Source organism: Lepus europaeus, chromosome 20, assembly GCF_033115175.1.
Source record: "Lepus europaeus isolate LE1 chromosome 20, mLepTim1.pri, whole genome shotgun sequence".
NCBI classification, from domain to species: domain Eukaryota; kingdom Metazoa; phylum Chordata; class Mammalia; order Lagomorpha; family Leporidae; genus Lepus; species Lepus europaeus.
The window spans coordinates 32,344,467-32,368,091 of record NC_084846.1 but is presented as its reverse complement, the minus strand read 5'-3'; the positions used below and the strand labels follow the sequence as shown (position 1 = coordinate 32,368,091).

The window sequence follows — 23,625 nt, the reverse complement described above, 5'->3', positions numbered from 1 at the left end:
ATATCTAGTATTTCAGATCTTATATTTCCTAAGAGAGCCAGTTGTAGCGCTGTTGGTACCTTAAATCTTATCAGAAACTCCAAAGCAGCCTTCATAGTTTAATTCTGGAGCAAAATGTTGTGTGTCCATGTGTGTGTGGCTGGAGAGGGAGTCTTCAGAGCCTTCCCCAGAGTCTGTAGGGGATTTTGGCTTTGAAAGGGTCAAGAATCTCAGCCTTAGAGAAAGAAAGAATTGGGTGCTTTGGCGCACGATTGTCAAAGATTTCTGAATGAAGGCCTGGATGGTGCAGGCATGCACAAATGCTAGACTCCATTTTATGTAAAACTCCTTTTCAAGGTAACATAAGTAGAATCACCTTGAATTCATTTTGGAGGAGAAGAGCCAGATAGCAAATGTTTTTACATGCACGAAAGGAAGCAAATGTGGCCTGCAAGTCTGGAAGGGAAATAAAAGCCAGGACTTCCGGAGGCATTTTCTTCCTCTGAATTACCTTGCTTTATGACTCTAGGAAAATCACCAATATTTTTATTCCCCTATGTAGGAATAAATAATAGTCCCAGGTTTTAACATACAAGTACTTTGCAAAAGCAAAGTATTTAATAAGTATTGATTCTCTTGCTGAGATCAACCCTTCATTTTTTTTTTTTTTCAGTTTTCTAAACCAAGTTGGATTTGTTACTCAAAAGCAGTTTGCTATTTAAGTAGAGAAGATCAGAGGGTGGATCCCTCTGGACTGAGGTATTTGTAGACCTGTATATTCAATACTATAGTAACACCTTAGGCAACCAGTATCAGAGATCCCCAGTAGCTATCTGTGCAGTAAGCAGTAGTTACTGCCCCAAAAATGAGTTCTACGATATACCCTCTTTCCTTTAAAACAATTTTTTTTTTTGTAAGTTATCTGAGATCCAGTTTGGTTCATTCAGAAACAAAGGACTTTGGATTTCTCAACAGTTCCCATCTGGCCTTTTCTCTTGCCAAGTCCCAGACCTGGGCTCCTGTGTCTAAAATTGCAGCAGCAACTTAGACCATGTGTCTTTGCGGTAAATGAGAAAAGCAATGATTTCCGTGGGTGACCAGATGATTCCCATATCCTCTGTGGAGCACAAATGCTCTGCTGAGGACCACACCAGCAGCTGATGGATTTGCAGCTGATCTTGGTCACCGTGGTTTGAGAACTCTGTAGAATGAGAGATCCTCAGGTGGTGGCTTAGGTCACCAGGAGACCTGCTTGAGCCCTCATCCTGCCATCCGCTGAGCACGTGACATTTGAGAAGATTCTTGATTACCTTGACCTCAGCATCTCCCTCCATAAAATGCCAGGTGGGGCGGTTTCTAACGTTTCTCCCAATTCCTTCCTATGCCTGTGTTGCCCTCTTGGGCAGATATTTATCGTAGGACTAGGAAATGAAGTCTGGGAGTTTGATTTTGTTTTCTTAGGTCTGGTTTTTCCAATTGAATCTCTGCAGCCTAACTAGAGGGTTCTATGCTGGGAAACAACTCAAAAGTGGCAGCTGGCCATCCAGACCTTGGATATTCCATTTGGCTGGAGTTTGTTTGCTTAGCACCTTCCATTTCTGTTTACTTAAAGCTTGGCTCACTGCGCTAGCCTCAGGAGAGACACCTTTTTCTTTTGACAGAAGTCCAGTGAGAGGGAAAGGGTCACTCAAAGGTAGCCGAGTCCACTGCCCCCTGTCCAGCACCGCAGGGCAGGAGCAGAGCACCCGCATCGCTGACAGCTCCAGACAGTCGAGGCTTCTGTCCCCCAGAGGCAAGGCAGTGCCTGGAAAATACCAACAGTTCAGGCTTTGCAGAGCCTGTCGCTTCCTGTGGCAGGGATCTCCAAACCAGAAAAGGTGCCTTTCCCATGGCTTCAGTAGGAACTTAACTAGGTTATTTTCTGGTTTGGAGGAGTTCAAGTGCCATTATCTCTTTTCCCAAGCTGTTTTGGCTCTAAAGAAAGGTAAGAAATGGCAAGAAAACAGTGGATGAGTGTCTAGTAAAGGGTAGGCTGACCTGAGTGTTTCCCAAAAGCAATCATAAATACGTGCACGGCAACTCATCGACACATTTGACCTCCAAGTCAGCTGGCTGCTTTCCACGCTGGCTGTCCGCAGGGAGCCGTCCAGGCTTTCGTGATCACAGCCGATCCCCTGGAGTGAGTCTGCAAGGGCTCATTTTAGTTAAAACCGACGAAAAGCGCTGGTGGCATCTGTTCCGTGTCAGCTGGCTGCTCACGGCTCCTTCTGTGAGGCAGTGCTTCTCAGCCTCGCTCAGTTCTGCACCGCCAGCCCTTCCCCACCCAGGGGACATCTGGCAACATCTGGAGACTCTTTCATTGCCACAACTGCAGGATGTGCTCCTGACATCTCAGCGGCAGAGGCCACCGATGCTGCTAAGTGTCCTACCAGGCACAGGAATGACCAGGGCCAGAGATCAACAGTCTCCCACCAACCTCAGAGCTGGGAGCAAATACCTAGGTCCTCCACTCCTATCACAGCAGAGCCGCTGCTGCCGTATTTGCTAGGTTCACATACACCAGCACGTTCATTGACGTAATGCATCTGTGCCAACGAACTCATTTTCAAATGATTTCACTTTGCCCCTACCACTGACGGCTGTGAAATTGTGGTTGGATATCCTCCCTGGAGATTTCAATATCCGTCAAAATAAGACCATGACTGTGACCATTAAAAGTGCTTCTCCATGTTTTTCCTGAAAGTTTCTCAGGTATGACTGTGCCCGCCAGCTTCTACAAGTGCTTTCAGGGGGTTGCAGGGCAGCCATGCCCCTACAGGCTTTGACTCTCGCAATCAGAGCACTGCCAAGTGTTGTGCGACCGATTCTTGAACACCCCAGGGATGGAGAGCTCCTCCTTGTATTCAACAGACAGTTTGAGTGTAGAGACTACGCTAGAACCAGGGCACAGATACTAAGGGGAGTAATGAGACACAGGCCTAACCTTCCAGTGGTACAAACCAGCAAGCAGGGGGATCCTTGGCCTACTTCCCTCCACAGCTGCTACATATTCCCCGTTTCTTGCTCACATCTAGCACAAATGGAATGGTACGTTCTGCAGGGAAAGCAAACCTCCACACGTAAAATTCAGCCCACAGATACCTCAACCTTCCCTTGGATGCTGCAAGGCTCTTTCTGCTTGGTGGAGTTACGTCTGTAAAGGCACTGGGGCTCTGGCAGCCTAATGGCTCCTCTTGGAGGCTGCACAGAGAACCAGGTAGGGCAAGAGGGTGATGCGCCCTGTGAACCAGCAAGGTGCAAACTCTCCCTGCTGGGGGCACTTTACTCCCTACCCAGTGCTCCCTGGGGAGTCTCTCAGTTCCCAGACCAAGTACTGGGCTCTGTGTCAGACACTGACTGCTAAGCTCTGGACTGTTTGTCACACGTCTACTTGGCAGCCTTTTGGGAGGGGAAGTGAATGGTGTGCCCTGAACTGCATTATTTGTATGCCATGGGGTCTGCTGGAGGGGCCTTGGGAACCAGACTTCCTCCCCCTTCTCTGACACTGCCAGAAGTGGCCCCATGCTAAAATGTCCCCAGCTAAGCCACCTATGAAAAACAAGACTCAAGCAACACTGAATTCTTGCATTTGAAAATGACAAGGAAACTTGCCTTTTCTTTCAGAGTGCAAGGATAACCATAAGCCTGCCTTGTTTGGTTCCTTCTGGAACAGACGGAATCTCGTATAAACCAAAGCAACTCCCTCAGCCTGGTGGGTAGAAACATGGCTGTTTCCGAGTGAAGATTTCTTTTGTACCAGGCACTGTGCTAACTGCTTTGTAGACATGAGGTCACTTATTCCTCTTAAAAGCTCTAGAAAATGTTTTCTCCCCATTTTATGGATGAGAACCCTGAGGTTAAACTCGGCAAGTCATTGCCCGAGCAAGGTCTGGAAGTCTGTGTGATGGAGGTCTGTGCTCCCAGCCCTCTTAGACTTAGCTGGCAAGTCTACCCGCCTCCAGGCAGAGGGCCTGGACACTGAATAGGTCATTTTGTGGAGTGGCCCAGAATGAATGGCTGGCCAGGAGCAGACCTGCAGTGCCTCTGGGGCTAAGCGTGTGGCATGACAGCTTGGGTCAACAAGTGCCTGTGGGCTGGCAGCGCCAGCTATGCCCAGGGCCTTTGGGGTCCCCAGGAGAGAGCCAGCGGCCTGCACCTGAAGCTGCATGTTTGTCTGGGTGAGTTCTTCTGCTTTCTTTTCCAGTGACATCACCCAGACCTTCCTCTTCTGTCTGCAGCGGGTGGCGGCCGCCCGGTTCCGTTCCAGAAACTTCCGCCGCCTCTCGTCAGGATCCTCGTCCACCACCCTTCGCCGGCGCCCCCCTGTGGGCTGGGGCTGTATCGTCTGGGTGGGCTGCATCTGTTGTGTCGCTGGTGAGACCTGTAGGGACAGGGGGTGGCGATGGGTAAGGGAGGAAAGATAAACAAAGAACAAAAAAATCCCACGCCCGGTGTTAAACTGCAGAGAATAAGAAAGTCACTTTAGTGAATTTTTTTTTTTTTTTGACAGGCAGAGTGGACAGTGAGAGAGAGAGAGAGACAGAGAAAGGTCTTCCTTTGCCATTGATTTACCCCCCAATGGCCGCTGCGGCCGGTGCATCGCGCTGATCCGAAGCCAGGAGCCAAGTGCTTCTCCTGGTCTCCCATGCGGGTGCAGGGCCCAAGGACTTTGGCCATCCTCCACTGCCTTCCCGGGCCACAGCAGAGAGCTGGCCTGGAAGAGAGGCAACCGGGATAGAATCCGGCGCCCCAACCGGGACTAGAACCCGGTGTGCTGGCGCCGCAAGGCGGAGGATTAGCCTAGTGAGCCGCAGCACCGGCCAGTGACTGTCTTTTAGTCTGTATTTTGGCGGATACAGAAACAACTTGTGAACAGATGTGCTCAGAGGAATTTTTCCCTGAGGTACTGACCAAATCATTGTACAGGAAATATTTAAGATGCGTCTACAAACTTTAAAGCCCGCCTGGCATCGTGGTGTGGTGGGTTAGGACCCCATCACCGGCATCCCATATCGGAGCGCAGGTTCTAGCCCCGACCTCTCCCTACTACTGCACCTGTACAAGTGCTCGCTTGGGCCTCTGATGCCAGTGTGGGCGACACGGATGGAGCTCTGGACTCCTGGCTTTGGCCTGGTTCAGCCCCAGCCATTGCAGCCATTTGGGGAGTGAACTGGCAGAGGGAAGCTCTCTCCCAGCCTCTCTGTCACTCTGCCTTTCATATATGTGAAAATCCGACAACTTTGAAGTAGCCAGCAGGTGGCTAGAGTGTGAAAACAGAGAGGGCAGGGCCATTATCCCAATACCTATGAGTCACCTGCCCCGTGCCCCTTTCTCTGGGTACGGAGGCCACTCTTCATTCTAACGGTGTTGCAACCCCGTTTCTAGGACACACCGCTGGGATTTCGTCGCCACTGTGGCCCTATCCTTAGGGAAGGCAGTTGCAATCATGATCTCACAGGTCTGAGAACAGAGGCCTAGCTGGGCCCGCACACTACAGAAGGGTCTGCTTGCTCCTCAGAGCTCCACGGTGGCGGGAGGGGAGGGAGCAGGGCCTCTGGGGGGGCATCCATCCATGCGCACGGCGGCCAATGGAGTGCTGCAGGTTGCATGTGGGAGACACTGAGGCTGGTGGTGCTTTGCTGTCTTTGAACACTATTAGGAAATCCTAGGAGTGGCTGGCCACTTTATTAAAAAGGTTTACTGTGCTTATAGATGCCTCGTGAGGTCTGCGCGGGACCGAGCACCATCTAAGGTTTGGGAGACCCCCACACGGGGCTCTCTGTGCCTTGGTAAGGCAGACACACACACGGCACCTTGTGAAATCCGTGCGACTGACTCTTTATGTGTCTGGACACCTAATGCTCTTTCCTCCACCCTCCTCCCTCCCTCTCAATAAAGGCTGTTTTTGCCTCTCTCTCTCCCATTTCTCAGTCACTCAGGTTTATGACTGTAATACCTATAAAGTTGTTTTACAAGAGACATTTAACCTACAGAAATAACAGGCAAAAAGTTTTAAAAATGGAGCCCGACAACCCCTTCTGCCACATTCCTACCTTGTGATTGAAATCAATCAGAATGACTATAATTGCACTAATAATGACGCCGGGCTGACATCAGCTGGGTCAGGGTGATATATTTTCATCCCAAACGGTATCAAACTTTCTATTGCTAACCGCAGCAGACTCAGGCTGAACACTGAGGTTGGACTATATCTCTTAATTTGATTTAGAGCAAAAGTGGCGGTGCTTTTTTTTCCCCTCCCGATCGTAGAGGAATAACAAATCAATTGTCTAAGGGCTCGGTCACTGGCGTGGCTGGTGAAGATGTAGTGGGTGGTAGTGGCAAAGCCACAGCACTTGTCATTTTAGAGGCTAGCTCATCTTCCTGCTGCCAAGCACAGCATCAGGAGGGAGTGTGCTAAGTGCCTGGCGAGTGTTGATTTTGCCATTTCTTTCTGTGAATCAGTGATCTCTCATAGCCAGCCCTTGACAAGACTTGCAAAGGCTAGACGGCTAGTTTATCTCCAGTGCAGAGACCCCGTTTCCAAAACCATAGCCTCCGATTCTAGCTTCAATCAACCTTTCCTCCGTGACACTTGTGCTTTCAAAGGGGGGTAAGCGATGGTTTTCTGTGCTGTTTATGGTTTACAATGTGGACTGGCTAAAAGAAATTTCTGGTGGCTGTAGAGTAACTCCATGACTCAGAAATTACATCCTTAGATGCTGGAGGCCCATGAGAAGCTAGGAGACATTGCAACCTGAAACCTAACACCAGAATTCATGCCCCTGGCCATTACTTATAATTAGCTTGTCTTCAAAATGAAATTTTGGGGGCCAGCAAGGTGCCATAACAGGTGGAGCCACTGCCTGCATTGCCAGCATCCCCACGTGGGTGCTTGTTTGTGTCCTAGCTGCTCCGCTTCTGATCTGGCTCCCTGCTAATGGTCTCGGAAAGGTGGTGGATGGATGGCCCAGGTGTTTGGGCCCCTGCCACCCACTTGGGAGACCTGGAGGAGGCTTCTGGCTCTTGTCTAGCCCTGGCCATTGTGGCCATCTGGGGAGTGGACCAGGGGATGGAAGAGCTCTCTCCCTCTCTCTCTGTAACTCATTCAAATAAATACATTTTGTTAAAAAATGAAATTTTCTTGGCATAGATAACTCTGAAAGTTTTGTTCAAAAATAATAAATGATGGGGCCACTGTATTGGCACAGTGGGTTAAGTAGCCACCTACGTCTCATATCGGATGCCAGTTCTGGTCCTGGCTGCTCGCCTTCCCAATCCAGCTCTCTGCCAATGAGCCTGGGAAGGCAGCAGAAGACGGCCCAAGTGCTTGGGCCCCTGCCACCCATAGGGGAAAGTCAGATGGAGTGGCTGACTACTGGCTTCAGCTTTGCCCAGCTGTGGCTGTTGCAGCCATTTGGGGAATAAACCAGTGGATGGATGGATGATCTCTGTCTTTCTCTAACTCTGCCTTTCAAATACAGAAGTCTTGAAAATAACAATCATAATAAGTAATTTCAAAATGACAGAATTTATTCTAAGTCATCCTGGAATCTGAGTTGAGAGAACCAGAAAAGATCACTACTCTCTAAACTCAGTAATCGGCCAAGTTCATACTTTCACAGTGGGATTTTCAAATCCCGTCTAAATGAACTTGTTCCAATTTTAACAAGACCGATATGGATTCTTCCCTTTTCGTATAGGATAAGAAAGCAACTGTTTGTGCAGCTAATTATAATTGCAATAAAGTAATTGCATATACAATTGGCCACTTACTGACTTGAAACAGAGGACAACTGGCTAATGGGTGCTTAGCTAATGAATGGCTTTTACCTTCAAAGCACTGTTAAAGTTGTTTGTGCAACAACTTGCCCATAAAAGCAACCAAACCCTGATGCTCTTCTTCTCCGTAATAAATAAGTACACACACAAACTGGTTTGCCTACCTTTCACCTGGTAGTTTTACTTTCCCCCTTTATAGACAGGTATAGTATTTCAGTGAAAATGTGACCGAAAAGGTAATCCAGACAGCATTTTATGGCTAAACTACTTGTTAAAACTTTCATGAAATTTGGCTAACACATTTTGAAGACAGTGCCTAGGCTTTGCATAGATCTTACTCAATTCTTGTAATCTAAGAGCCCACCAGCCTAGTTTGTTGTTGTTACCCCCATCTTGCAGATGGAAAAACTGAGGTGTAGGAAGACTTTTTTTTTTTATCTGCAATCATACAACAAGAAGGATATGAAAAAAAATTGCTTCCTCCCTCTACAGCTTGGTTCTCACCGGCTGTAAAGAGCACTGCTATGGGCTTTGGCAAAGTGAGCTTATCTAAAGAACAGCCTGGAGCCGCCTGTGGCTGACCCACTTTGTGGATGGTGCGTGGCAGGGTTGTTCAAGAGCCACCTGGTGTAAAAACCAATTCCTGAACGTGGACGCGCCTCTCCTCTTGGCCTGAGTGACATTACGGCTGCTGGTCCCCCAACCTTCTTTTGCTTTCGTCTCAATACTGGCTTGTGCTCTCGCCGCTCCTGGTGACTCTCCGCCCTGGGATTTGGCCTGATCATCTGCAGAGCCTGGCGCTCTGCTCCCTCCAACGCACTTCACAGTGGGGGAGAGGGGTGAGTCACCTCTCTGCACAGCACCTTACACCCTACTGTATCCATTCCTGGGCCGCCTTGTCTGCCTTGAATTGCTACCCTTTAGATTCTTATCATCAACTCTTGGTAAAAAGACAACCCATTATATTTAACTCCCATTTCATGGCGGGGGGGGCAAAATTAAGTCTTTATGATGTTATAAAGCAGAGCAGTTAGACTCAGGGTTAGAATTAACTTCTATGATTGCTCTCATATTTCCTCACAAGCTTAAATTCTTCCTCATCCTCTGATTGGTGTAACTTGTTTTAGGTCTAACCTTGTAATATACTGCAAAAAAAAAAAAAAATCGATTTGGGATGACATAAAATTTACATTTGACCCAGGATGAGACCTGAAGTTTATTTGTTGGTGGGTTTTGGAACTCATGCCTCCTAGGCAATAAACAAAGCCTTCCAGGATGTTAGATGGAACACGTGGCCTTGTCAGACCAGGCTCCCATGATGAACATTGCCTTAGACCTTGCGCTGTTAGCACCAACAAGAAGGGGGAAAGAGAGCACGAAGAGGCTTACCTGTGCTTGGTTGCCGGTGTGCAGGGGCGGGTGTGGCGAGGTCTGGTGATGTGCTGGATGTGCGTGGAGGTGGGAGTGGGAGTGATGATGGGGGTGGTTTTGCTGGTGGTGGGGCTGCGGGTGAGGATGGTGCGCTGGGTGCTGGTGCTGGTGCGGGTAGGGGTGGTGGGGTGGCAGCGTCTGGTGCTGGTGAGGGTGTGAGTGCATGTGATGGTGCGGCGTCTGGTCCTGCCGGGAGCCCATGATTTCCATCATGTGGCCCATGGTGTTCATGTTCCCGTTCGCCATGGCAGCCGGGTGGTGAGTCAGCGCGGCCTTCAACCTCTGGAACAGAACAGAACAGAACAGAGGGGGCACTGAGGTCAGTCATGTCCACGACAGGCATGTGGAAGCGCAGGGACTCATTTCTTCAATTCCACAGTATTTCGTGGGACTTTCGTTCACATTTTCTGTTGGTAACAAGGTAGCTTTTGTATGAATTTCTTATTTTCTTACATATTGTGGTAAGTAGGGCATGGCGTGTCACAGCCAGTGCACAGGATGTCCTATCACAATGTATGTGTTCTACTGAAAGGTAAATCCTACTATTCAATACCACACGGATAGTCCAATGCAAGTACAAACCAAACAGACCCCTCCAGTATGCCAGTGGCCCTAGGGTCGCCATGATCTTAAGAATGAAAGTTTGCTTCAGAGTTGAGAATGCAGGCAGCGTCCTCGGGTTAGGTCAGGGCTTGCACTTAGATCTAGTGATTCACTCCTCCTGGGGGCGAGGGCTAGGTCTTCTCCATTTGTTACCACGGTATTTCCCATGGTCCCTCCTGATAGTCTAATTTTTCTCAGACACCAAGTTCCCTGTGACTTTGAGAAGAAGGTGAGGGAAGTAGACTTGCATGGAGGATGGCCCATCTTCGATGGCCACGCCAACAGGCCGGGGCTGTTTTTTAACACAAAAGCATTATTTATTAACAGAGATGCACCCAGATAACGTCTACCTGCAGCTTTTCTGGAAAGAACAAGATAGGACTTTTATCACTGTAGGCTTTACACTCTGTCCCAACCACTGGACTCTGCTATTGTAGCTCAAAAGCAGCTGTGGACAATATGGTCATGAAGGAGCAGTGTGTGTTCCAACCCAACGTTCTTTAGGGACAGGAAACCACGGGCCATGAAATGCCATTCTGCTTTTGATTTTTGTTCCTCAATCATTAAAATGTAGAGAGTATTCTCAGCTCGAGGGCTGCACGATGCGAGGCGGTGGGCTACATTTGGCCCCCGGGCCGTGGTTTGCTCGCCCCATTCTAGCTTAGTCCCAGTGTCTTCCAAATGGTGTTTTCTTCTGCACAGCCAATTAGCATCCTCCCCGGAGGGACCCAGCATGCTAAGTAGTGTCTAATGGACTCGCTCCTTGGAAGTGTATCTTCTGCAGGGATCGCGTGCTTGGCAACCTCTCTCTGGCTTCCTGAGACACCAAGTCCCCGACTGATTTGCGATCTTAGCTGATGGACGGGAGAGCTGTGCAATCACTGAGAAAGCCGAGTCGCCCTTCAGGAAGGATCAAAGCCCTGCGCTCTAGCCCTGTGCACCAGCAATGACTCTTCACCGTGAATGATTTTGACCAGTGACACTCCTGAAACATGCCAATTCAGTAATCAGGACCTGTGGTTCAACATAAAGAGTAGAGGAGGAGGATGGCAGGCAGTATGAGCGAATCCTCTAGAGCGGTTTCCCATCCTGAAGCAGAGGCCACTCCATCTTCCTGCTTCCTTGATGAGCAACAGCCACGGCGCGACAGCTCCTGGCCATCTGAGGAAGAGAAGCTTCCGGAATCCCTGGGAAAGATCTGATTCTGGGTGTTGTGTTTGCTAAACAGAAGAGTGAACAAACACTCCTCCTCTCCAATGGCTAGAAATGATTTCATTGTTTGTATAAAAATGCTCATTATGAAAAATTTAAGCAATGCCTACAGTGCAATGAAGTCAGCCACAAATGTGCCAAATGCATTGTTTACATTTAGTGTGTGAACAGCACGCCAGACAACTCCAAATATGCATCCGTAGATACGGAAGAATAAATAGAATAATTTTATAATAGGGTCATAATACATTTTAAATGTTTGACTACCGTATGGTAAAAAAGTCAATTTCTGGGCCTCAGCTGTGTTTCTATATCCCAAGAAAAGTTTCTAGATGATAACGTAAGGATGAGAAAAGTATGGAAAAAGGTTAGGTTGACATCATTTTTAAAAATTTTTTTTTTATTTTTGACAGGCAGAGTGGACAGTGAGAGAGAGAGAGAGACAGAAAGGTCTTCCTTTTGCCATTGGTTCACCTTCCAATGGCCACCACAGCTGGCGTGCTGTGGCCGGCGCACCGCGCTGATCCGATGGCAGGAGCCAGGTGCTTCTCCTGGTCTCCCATGGGGTGCAGGGCCCAAGCACTTGGGCCATCCTCCACTGCACTCCCTGGCCACAGCAGAGAGCTGGCCTGGAAGAGGGGCAACTGGGACAGAATCCGGAGCCCCGACCGGGTCTAGAACCCGGTGTGCCGGCACTGCAAGGCGGAGGATTAGCCTGTTGAGCCACGGCGCCAGCCGGGTTGACATCATTTTTAATACCAACATACAGGATAATCTCGATCGGCTTCCTAAACTCTTCTTCATACAGTGTATAGTTTTGAAAAAGTCAACTCCTATAAGACCACTGGGTAAAAAAGTCAAAGCCGGCTGCCTTGCCTTCTCCCCAGAAGCCCCGAACCCCAATTCTCGGTTGTAAGAACCATGTATCTTCCAACATTCACTTAGCATTGTTGAGAGGATGCTTACACCTGGTCTTTTTAGGATAGTTTTCTATCCTGCTTTTTGTCAGGTAAATAATGTACCTCTGACATCTTTCTACCAGTAGAGGTAGATCATTGTGGCATTTGGCGTATCACTGTGCCTTAGCTGGATACCTGGCTCCTGCCCTGGCTTCTGATTCCAGCTGCCTGCTGCGGTGCACCCGGGGAGGCTGCAGGTACTTGGGTCCCTGCCACCCACAGATAGAGTTCTCAGCTGTGGCCTGGTCCAGCCCCAGTCGTTTCAGGAGTGAACCAGTGGATGAGAGTTTCTCCCCTCTCTCTCCTTTTTCAGCAATATAAATGAATGTTCACAAACAGAAATGAGCAGCATGGATTGAGCATTCGTGCTGTGCCAGCCCTCATCCTATGTCGTACAGACATTAACTCCCTAATTTCCGAACATCGTCGGTAGACTAGAAGGGAAGCCATGGACTCAAACTCTGCCCCTGGTGACAGCGATGTGTGCTACTTAACAGGAGTGAAGATGTTGGAAGGCATGCTGTTCATACTTTGCCAATAAACAGGACTAAGTTGTGTTACGCCACCTTCCCATCATCCAATGGAAAAAGCAGAAGGAAAGAATTACTGGATAGTGAATTTATATTTTTGGAATGAATGAATGCAACGTTGAGGCTTACAGTGTGGATGCAGCATTTTCACTTGGGTTGGGCTCACGGCAGGGGCTCTTGGCACAAGAGGATGTGTTAGTTCACCCAGGTTACCAGCGTCAACAGCAGTCCTATAGGCAGAGGCGCTGACAGTACCGGCGAAGGAGCTCATCGCCCCACACCTGCCTGCCCTCCAGAAAATGACAGAAAAGAAGCCGTAGATATAAGTCAAAGGAAGGCACACTGATTTCCTCTTGATATATTTTCCGCAAAGATGTGGCATGGAAATTTGCAACACTGCTCAGGAGTAGGTCATTCTATTGTCCCCTTTACTGCTACAAACGACTTTTCCACCTTTAATTAGGAGCAAATGGAGCCCGACAAATAAATACCACGGCCTAGATCTTCATCTCTCAAATAATTAGCTTGTACTGTTAAGGAAAATTACTTGATGGCCGCAAGTCTATTCTTGCATGCTTCACACCGAGACGGCAATACTGAGCAGTGCTTATAACATTCCACTTAACTATTCTATTTATTGGGCTTTGCCGAGGTGCCAGACACCACGCTAGGCCCATGATTATCTGCCTATTATTGGCAAAGACAGGGAAGGCATGAAAAATTGTAGCCTTTTAAAAGCACTGGAGAAAAACAGTCCACACTCAGACGTAGAAGGAAAGCCCCCAGGCCCTGGGTTGAGCCCACCCTGCAACCCTCAGCCTCTGCCTTATTTGAGGGAGAGCAGTGAAGAGAAATGATTGAGGCAGCTCTGTGCATGCCACATTAAATGCTTCTCCAAACAGCTTGCGACGCTTCCCAAAGTGCTAAGGAGCCGAATGCGTCCCTGTGTGCTGGTGCCAGCAAGAGCAACCACACTGTAAATCACAAAAATGAGCCAAATATAGATCTTCGCACCCCGCGCGCTCCGGGATGATAAAGGGCCAGTCAATGAGTCCAAGCTGAGTTCTGCAGAATGATTTTTCTTTCTGAAGCTGAACTGGACCTTGTTTTAAATAACGTTTTGCCCTATGCCAAGAAAAGGCAGGGGAATGAGAAGGAAATTAATAAGCAACTAAACAGATATTTTTTCAGTCCTAAAAGCCAGGGCTATGACTAAGATGAGACTACAAGGGGAAAAAAAAAAGATTCTGTTGGCTTTTGATGGTGTTCTACCACGTCCGTCGACTGGAGCAAGTCGGGAGAGAAGCTGACACATGGCTGCTTCTAGGCAGCAGGGGTCGTTCTCAGCTGATCTGGTATTTGACCAGCTCTGTTCTCTGTTCCCAATGGGGAGATGAGCCTGGTGCCCAGGAGCGCCGTCCAGGTAGGAAACCAGCAGTCCACCTCATCCCGTCCCAGCACAGCCACAGCCATAGTGGCCAGCCCGCTCTCCTCTTTAATTTCCTGCTCAGTTTTGTATCACAGCACACAACAGGAAGCCCAGGTACACGCACACACCATGACCTCCACCAGCATGCGTGTCTGTGTGAGCATCCATGCACGCAACACACACACCCCTGGCACACTTCTCTATTAGCGACTCACTCATGCCAATGAGAAACATTTGTGCAACTATAAAAACATTTCTTCCCCATCATCAACGAGGCGGAGCTGAATCACAACATAGTCTATGAAATTCAGTTGGGTGGGAGGGGGGGAGTTGGATAATTCTTTCTAGAAAAGTCTAAATTATTAACTATTGGGTTTGTTCCAGAAAAGAATGTGATCCTATCAAAATTTAGTGTTTCTGCATTGACCACAAGAGACCACTTATAAATAAATATAACAAAATTAGTGCTCTTATTTCCTTTCAAACACAAAATATTTGCTATTAAATGTAACTTCTTTTAGGAGGTACCTTTTTCTGAAGGGAGGAGAGAACTTCCACTTTGACCATGACCTTGTCTAAATAAGATTGGAGTTGGTGGATTCAAAAGGCTTCCTTCCATAGCCTAGGCAACTCATGACAAGAGCCTAGGGTGATTACTGACGCCATAAACAAGAGTGTCAATTGTTAAGTCAACAACAGGAGTCACTGTGCACTTACTCCCCATGTAGGATCTCTGTCCTTAATGTGTTGTACAATGTGAATTAATGGTATAACTAGTACTCAAACAGTACTTTACACTGTGTTTTTGTGTGGGGGCAAACTGTTGAAATCTTTACTTAATATATACTAAATTGATCTTCTGTATATAAAGAGAATTGAAAATGAATCTTGATGTGAATGGAATAGGAGAGGGATCAGGAGATGGGAGTGTTGTGGGTGGGAGGGAAGTTATGGGGGTAGAAAAGCCATTGTAATCCAAAAGCTGTACTTTGGAAATTTATATTTATTAAATAAAAGTTTTAAAAGAAACACACACACACACAAATAAATGTAACTTCTTTGTTTCACTCCCCAAGCATGTCTGATCAAGAGCTGTGGTCATCACGGCCTTCAATTGGACCAGATTGTTCAGGGGAGAGACCAGCACCTGCACCACATGTGTGGTTTATAATCAGTGATTACTGACTTGTTCTAAGTATACGGATTTCTGAAATTGTCTCTGAACTAGTAAAAAACATTCATCCACTGAATTTAACAACCATAAATGGCCACTTTTGATCCCTAAATACTTTTAGACTTGTGAGGCAGGTGTAGAAAGAGAACTGTCCATGTTGCCCATGGAACAGCTACTAAACTGCAGGCTCCACTGGCCAGGGTAGAAGTAATTTTAATGCCCAGGACCACATTTGGGCTCCAGGATGTCCACTGAGAATTATTTTTTGATCCTGACAGCACAATGTCTTCTAAAACCCACATATACAAGTAGTTTGGAATTACCATAATCATTATGATTAGCTAGAGTCATACTTGGCTCAATGACAATAAAAAGTGTTCTTTTCCTAATTTTCATGAAGGAATTCAGCTCTGATGGTTTTACAATTTAAGTATGAAAGTAGTTGTAAAAGTATGTGGAAAAAGGGGCCGGCACTGTGGCACAGTAGGTTAAGCATCTGCCTGCAGTGCCGGCATCCCATGTGGGCACTGGTTTGAGTCCCGGCTGCTCTACTTCCAATCCAGCTCCCTGCTGGGAGAGCAGTAGAAGATGGCCCAAGTCCTTGGGCCCCTGTGCCTGCATGGGAGACCCAGAGGAGGCTCCTGGCTTCGGATCAGCTCAGCTCTGGGTGTTGTGGCCATTTGGGGAGTGAAGTAAATGGAGGACCTCTGTCTATAACTCTGCCTCTCAAGTAAATAAGTCTTAAAAAAAAAAGTTTGTGGAAAAGAGGAATCAAAGGTAGATTTACCTTAGTGCAAAAAAAAAAATGAAATTTACATAGCTTTTTCATGACGTTCATTTTCCACACACATTTTAGATACCCTTTGCATTTGCCTGCTTTAGGTACTGGTTTGGAGATGAATTTCAAATAAGGCTTCCAAGTTGGAAGGCGAGATGTACCAAGAAGTGGAGGAAGAAACTAGATCAAGACAGAATTTGTATTCTTTTCATGTTATAACATTAAAAATGCATGAATTCTGAAGAGAATACAGATGAGGTGATTAGGAAACACCATAAGTGAGTTGTATTATAAATCACTTCTCGGGTTCACTGGAAAATAATGCAAGGAAATCTTACAAATAAGGACGGAGGCCGAGAAAAGCAGAACTTTGGCGGCTCTAATGTAAACAAGGCAAAGGATTCCGTGTTGGATCAGACCTGCGTGCTAGGTGCTATGTTGCACCGGGATGGTTAAAAAGTCCAACAACCCCCAGAGACAAATCTTAGCCATCTCCCCGCCAGCCTGCTCCATAGGAACGTCTAAGTCACGTGTGAAATACAGTTCTGCAAGAGTGAGCCTTCCACGTACTCTTGTTAAATGAAGAGACTCGTGCGCATTTGTAGCATGATTCCAGTGACCACTTCTCTGTATCTGTGCTGGCTTTTATAACTCAGCAGCACAGGGAGCCCTCGAAGAGGTTGTGCACTTCACTGATTTCACAACAAAAGGCCTTTCTGAGAGCCAGAGCTACTCTCTGTTCTGTTGTAAGACAGCCGTAGGCTCTTGGAGAAGTAGGCCACTTCTCATCGCGCCTGCCTCTACCGGAGGTGGGGACAGCAGGACCCGTAGCTCCCCGGCTGCATCAGGGAGAGGATGGGAGCTAATGTTTACTAAGTGGCGGGAGTCTACAGCAGAAAAGAGTTGTAGGAATGTCTGCAATAAATACAGAGAAACCTTATTGCCAAGACCTTAAGAACAAGAACAGACTTGGAGTGAGGAGTCTTGGGTTTTAAGCCTGGCTCTACCAGCTCAGGCAGTCACCGAGAGTCTGAAATTCTTCCTCTGTGAAATGGAGATCTAGAATGAGAAAAGCAACTGTATAAACCGTAAGGACATCCAGGCACAGAGAAGTTGTTCTGTGGATGGTGAGAGACTGGCTGGGGCAAATACCAGCTTTTGATGAAGAACCAGAAACAAAAAAGACTTTTTTGTCCTACAAAAATGTATTCACTTGAGATTTTTTAAATTCAGAATAAAGCAAATAGAATATTATTCATACCTAAAAAAGAATGAAACATTGATCTACAGTACCACATAAATGAATCTTAAAAGCATGATGCTAAATGAAAGAGGCCAGATGCAAAAAGTCAAAAGTTTTATGATTCCATTTCTATGAAATATCTAGAATAAGTAAATCCTAAAGACAAAAAGCAGACTAGTGGTTGCCAGGCAACGGGGAGAAGCTTAAATGACTGCTAAATGGTTATGTGGTTTCCTTTCGAAGTGATGAAAATATTTTGGAACTCGATAGAGATGGTGACATTCACATGTTGAACGTATTAAATACCACTGAAATGTTCACTTTTAAATGGTCTATTTAGGGTGGGTGTTTGGCCCCGTGATTAAGATACTGCCTGTGATGTCTGAGTGCCATACAGGAGCGCCTGGGTTGGAGCTGGCTCCACTCTCCTTTCCAGCTTCCTGCAGGCTGGGAGGCAGTAGGTGAGGGTTCAAGTACTTGAGTCCCTGACATCCACATGGGAGACTTGGATTGAGTTCTGGGCTCCTGGCTTTGGCCTGACCCAGGCCGGGCTGTCACAGGCATTGGGGGGTGAACCAGCAGATGAAAAGTCTCTGTCTCTCAAACAGTACAAATAAAATGATTAATTTTACATTATATGAATTTATTTGAGAGGTAGCATTACAGAGAGAGGAAGAGACAAAACCATCTGCTGGTTCACTCCCCAAACGGCCGCAATGGCTGGTGCTAGGCCAACCTGAAGTCAGGAACCAGGAGCTTCTTCCAGGTCTCCCACATGGGTGCAGGGGCTTAAGCACTTGGACCATCTTCCACTGCTTTCCCAGGCCATAGCAGAGAGCTGGATCAGAAGTGGAGCAGCTGGGACACGAACCGGCGCCCATATGGGATGCTGCCACCACTGGTGGAGGTGTAACCTACTATGCCACAGCGCTGGTCCCTGTTATGTGAATTTTACTTCAAACCCCACCTCCAAAAAAAGCAAAATAAGAATGTCTTTTATTCTACTAGGGTGCTGATAGAAACTCTTCACAGCATCTGAGAACAGTGATCCTCTTCATAATGTCACTTTGAACAAAATATTGTGCTATGAAGCAATAAAGGTCCAAAAGGTGTTTTGCCTTAGCATGATTGGTTGGGGCCAGGTTTCTAGTATTTGTCACAGGGACTTTGACTCCTCTGCAACACACTGGCAGCCTCCTTTCCTTGCAACTCATCTTCCAGCTGGCTTAGCACAGAAGAGAAAATGTAGGCACCATAGCTGTTAGTTGTGTATGATCCATAGCTGGAAAGAGTGCTTAATACGCTGGATAAAGAATGAGGATCTGCAAAAGTCATGTCTAATAAGAAATTAAACGGGTCAGGGTGACATCGTATGCTTGGTTAGCAAAGACAAAACAACAACAAAGTCACCTACTGGACAAACCAGCTGACAGGAGATGTAGCTTGGCACTAACATATACAAAGGGCTTCAAAAATTTGTGGAATTAAAAGATAAGTTTACTATGGTGCAGAGTTTGAATCGTGCATAGTTACATATACACACATACACACACACATATATACATGTAGTTATACACACATATGTATATAGTTATATATGTATATAGCACACATTTTCTGTCGTCTTTTGGAAGACCTTGTGTATATAACAGAACACAAAATTTTATGAAGCATTGTGACATAATGCAGCCACCAAAACTGCTGATGTGACTTTTCAGCCGCATCAATGAAACTAGACTAGAGAACCTGATGCCCGAGGGTGGGAATGCTAGCCTCCTCCACACAGGCTGCGGTGTGTGCACACCGCGTCCAGCTGTCTCACGTGCCAGCCACACCGGCAGCCTAAACAACACAAGTCGTACACGTTGCATTTTTCTCTAGGGAGTCTCCCAATCCTCAACTGATGAGCAGCATGTTCTTTCCCATTTTTCTTTCAATAATACTGGGTTGAACATCTTGGCTTCATACATCTTGGGACGTTTGCCTATTATAAAAAAGTGTTCATTATTAAAAAATCTGGGGCAGGCATTTGGCACAGTGGAAGTCAGTCACTGCTTTCCACGCCCACCACCCATATCAGAGTGCATAGTAGGAGTTCAGCTCCTCCACTTCTGATCCAGCTTCCTGCTAATGTGTTCCCTGGGAGGCAGCAGCTAATAGCCCAAGTACCTGGGTTTGTGCTACCCACTTGGGAGACATAGACTGAGTTCTTCCTGGCTTCTGGCTCTGGCCTGATCAAGCTCTGGCTGTTCTGGGCTTTTGGGTCATGAACCAGTAGACAGAAGACCTCTCGATGTGTTTCTCTATTTCTCTTGCAAGTAAATATTTACAAAAATGTAAAAATCTCATGAATTGATCCATCCAGTTGGGATTACTCTCTGGGTAGAGATGGTGGTCAGAGTCAGAGGAGCTGGACCTCTATGAAGTTTGTAGTTGTATGTTGTGTCTGCCTAAGGGTAGGGAGTCTGTTCAAGGAGACGTAAAGGCAAGAGATGGGGGGAATTTGATGAGTTTCAGCTTTAACAAGCCTTTTCTGGGCTTCACTTGCTTGCTCTGTCAATATCCCCATACTCAGGTGGGATGTTATAGACCCCCTGTTTATCCGAGACACTGAGCACCTGAAACTATGAGATGACCTTGGTGCTAGTTTGGCCTTAGGAAGTATGTGCTGTTCTCCCTGGGATTTTTTTTTTTTTTTTTTGACAGTGGACAGTGAGAGAAAGAGAGAGACAGAAAGGTCTTTCTTTACTGTTGGTTCACCCTCCAGTGGCCGCCGTGGCCGGCGCGCTGTGGCTGGCGCACCGCGCTGATCCGAAGCCAGGAGCCAGGTACTTCTCCTGGTCTCCCATGGGGTGCAGGGCCCAAGCACTTGGGCCATCCTCCACTGCACTCCCTGGCCACAGCAGAGAGCTGGACTGGAAGAGGGGCAACCGGGACAGAATCCGGTGCCCCGACCGGGACTAGAACCCGGTGTGCCAGCGCCGCAAGGCAGAGGATTAGCCTATTGAGCCGTGGTGCCGGCCTCCCTGGGAATTTTAAAAGTGCTAAATACACAGTGGCCATAGCTTGCTGGTGGCCTGCCTGCTGCCTGCAAGGCTCCAGGAGTGGCGCCGACCCATGGCAGGCCTTTGAAGCACTGGCCTATAATTTTCCCCACAGAAAGAACACTTTCTGTGTTGAGTGCCGGGAGAATAATGCCCTTTGTCTTGGGAGCACACGCTCCCTGCCCCTAAAACCCTAGCACCTGCAAACCTGGGCAACTTTAGGTGAGGGTTTATTTCCAACTTTTATAGAAGAAAATTCTATTGGAAAAAAGTAATCCCTTGTTATTTTATTTTGGAAGAGCTTTTAATCAGAAACATAGGCAGTAACATATGTTAGAAAAATACATATGAAACATGGAGCTTTGCATTTATAACTCACTATGGAAAATCCATGTTAATGCAGCATTAAGTTCAGGATTTTAATTGCACAGAAGTCAGGAAATTCAGAGTTCAAGTTCCCACAGCAAACTCAACTCCACATGTGTATCACAGAGCCTTTCTTGAGTAGGTGACCTAATTATTTGGCAAAAAGTGGTGCAGTGAATGGTGACGGAAGGGATCTCTTCTCGATGTTACACTTCCCATAATCCCAAGCAAGATGGACAGGGAGTGACGTTAGCTATATAATTTTTATCCTTTTAAAAATTCTTTGTTTATTTGAAAGGCAGAAAGAGAGATCTCCTCTCTGCTGGTTCACTCTCCAAATGCCCACAACAGGGGCTTGTCTACGCTGAAGCCAGGAGCCCAGAGCTCAGTCTGGGTCTCCCACATTGGGGGCAGGGACCCAAGTAATTGAGCTGCCACCCACTGCCCTGCAGGGCAAACACGAGAAGAGAGCTGGAGTCAGAAGCAACAGAGGTGTTCTCAAACAGAGGTGTTCTGATATGGGATGCATGCATCCCAAGTGGCATTGTGACCACTAAGCCAAAAGCCCACCCTACTGTGTGCCCCCTTCTCATGAATGCACAGCTGTCTTTTTTGACCATCAATGACACCAAACTTCCTGTAGGGCCTGACTCAAAAGGGCCAAGGCTGGGCAGATTGCCAGAGCAGTCGGTCACCACCACAGCTCCGGCATTTCTAGCTGACCCTGCTCTACCCCTCTGTGAAGGCAGCAGTGTTCAGGGGATACTGCCCCAGAGGGTGTAATAACTCAGAAGTCCACACCTGAGAATCTGAAAGGCTGATGGGCCCTCAGAAGGCTGGAGGAAAAGCTGTCCCTGAACCGACCTCTGGGTAGCCACTGGGAGAGCTGGCAGAGGCAGCTGTTCTGTATGGCATCTCTGGCTTCATTCCATGGGTTCCTCAATGGCACACTGTGCACCACTGAGTCCCTGTTGGAGACACTGGGTGCTCTGGTCACAAAGCCTTGAACTTACAGGAAGACATCTCAAGTATTTATGAGGGAGTCGGTTGTAGGGAGGGACTGGGAATCGGTTGTCTTGTTTCTGCGTACCACATCCCAGTCTAATGTGCTCTAAGTGTCCAGTTCTGCTTTTTCTTCTTGGGAAAATAGTGATGGTACATTCGGATGCACGTTGTTGTCATCTAAACATTTGGCTCTGAACCCTGTTTGAAGGCCCCCAACGTGTGTCGGTATTTACCACAGGCACAGGGAGAGGGTGGGAGGCAGAGGGAGGTTGGGGAGAGAAGGAAAGAGTTTGCAACAAGCTCTGGTTATTAAGCCCCTGTGACTTTTTGTTTTCCAGGACTTTGTGATAGCTGTTGGTTCAGTCACCAGCCCAAGAGGGCAATTAGCTTGCTGAGCTGGCTCTTCCCAGGTCTGCCTCTGCAGGACCTGGATTATACAGCGCTCCCCTCGGCAGTCATCCGACCACACACACGGCACACGTATAAACAGCCCTGGGCTCTGAGCTGGCTATCACCCAAAAGGCCGCTTGTGGGCTGCGTGGTGTCCTTGAGCAAGGAGGACCTGCAGACACCTCGGAGAGACTCAAACTAAAGGTGCGGAGGGGCAGCAAAAGCCCCCATCACAGCATAAGGTTCAGTCCTTTAGGCAGACAATACCAGCAAGAAGAAAAAGCTGTGCTCTCCCACCCCGACCCCAGGGATGTCTACACTGAAGACATTTTAAAGAAGAACCATTCATAATTTGTGAAGAATCTGGCCAATTGTGTGTGTTCATAGTAGAAAGTTGCCCTAAGAAGAACTTTGGAGTTATGCCAAGAAGATGACCATGATGAGCATTTCCAACCAAAAAATGAAGAATGGCACCATTCTGAGCTGACACGCATCCACTTCTCAAGGGTTCTCACCTGCATTCCTGTAACGCCATTAGCACATGAGTACTGGAAACCACTGAGTCGTCTATGCTTTTCTGTAGCTTAGCTTTGCTGAAGACTTTGTCTTGCAGCAGTATGACAATCAGAAGGCAGGGACTATTGGGCCTATTTTCCACAGTGGGATCACAGGCCCTTGCACCCACGTGGGAGACTCGGAAGGAGCTCCTGGCTCCTGGCTTTGGATCGGCGCTGCTCTGGCCGTTGTGGCCATCTGGGGAGTGGGGCATCGGATGGAGGACCTCTCTCTCTCTCTTTCTGCCTCTCCTTCTCCCTCTGTGTAACTCTGACTTTCAAATAAATAAATATTAAAAAAAAAAAAGAATAGCTCTTCTCACATGTTAAGGTATCATTTTCCAGATCTTTTTTTCAGCACAAGCCTTTTCTGACTCCAAATTTCTCTTTAGCACCTCCTTGTGGGGGACTGACAATATTGGAGCAGTACGTCCCTTCCTTCTGGATAGGAAGGCCTCTGAAGAAATGCCCCTGCATGCGGGCTACTCAAGATTTTTTTTTTTTTTGACAGGCAGAGTGGACAGTGAGAGAGAGAGAGAGAGACAGAGAGAAAGGTCTTCCTTCTGTTGGTTCACCCTCCAATGGCCGCTGCGGCCGGTGCACCAAGCTGATCCGAAGCCAGGAGCCAGGTGCTTCTCCTAGTCGCCCACGCAGGTGCAGGGCCCAAGCACTTGGGCCATCCTCCACTGCCTTCCTGGGCCACAGCAGAGAGCTGGACTGGAAGAGGAACAACCGGAACAGAATCCGGCGCCCTGACCGGGACTAGAACCCAGGATGCCGGCGCTGCAGGTGGAGGATTAGCCTAGTGAGCTGCAGCTCCGGCCCACTACTCAAGATTTGACCCTTGATGTTGTTCTTCGTGGCGCAGCCTATCATAGCTACAGCTTCCTGGTTTGAAAGAAAGATGGCAGAAAATGAAGAACAGATTGGAGGAGGCGGAAAGCAAAAGAAGCAAGATTGGGGGAATGGGAAGAAGACATAGGGAGAGGAGCAAGAGAGGGAGGGAGGGAGTGAGCTGGAAAAGGCAAACGCTGTCTACTCAAGGGTTCTGGAATTTATTAGTTTACAACGAAAAGGCAGAATCATTATAAAAGAGAAGTGAATACA

The 23,625-nt window shown here is 47.5% G+C and overlaps 1 protein-coding gene across 7 annotated transcripts in view; it reads right to left on the bottom strand.

Moving 5' to 3' along the window:
* The window catches only part of CREB5 (cAMP responsive element binding protein 5), a 433,104-nt gene that overhangs the window by 11,095 nt on the left and 398,384 nt on the right, over window positions 1-23,625 (bottom strand). For all 7 annotated transcript variants that reach the window (XM_062179484.1, XM_062179485.1, XM_062179483.1 and 4 more), the window contains 2 exons: window positions 9,190-9,513; window positions 4,175-4,399 (listed from right to left, as the gene is read on the bottom strand). In XM_062179484.1, the coding sequence (XP_062035468.1) occupies window positions 4,175-4,399; window positions 9,190-9,513 (549 nt within the window). The remainder of the gene's footprint in view (window positions 1-4,174; window positions 4,400-9,189; window positions 9,514-23,625) is intronic.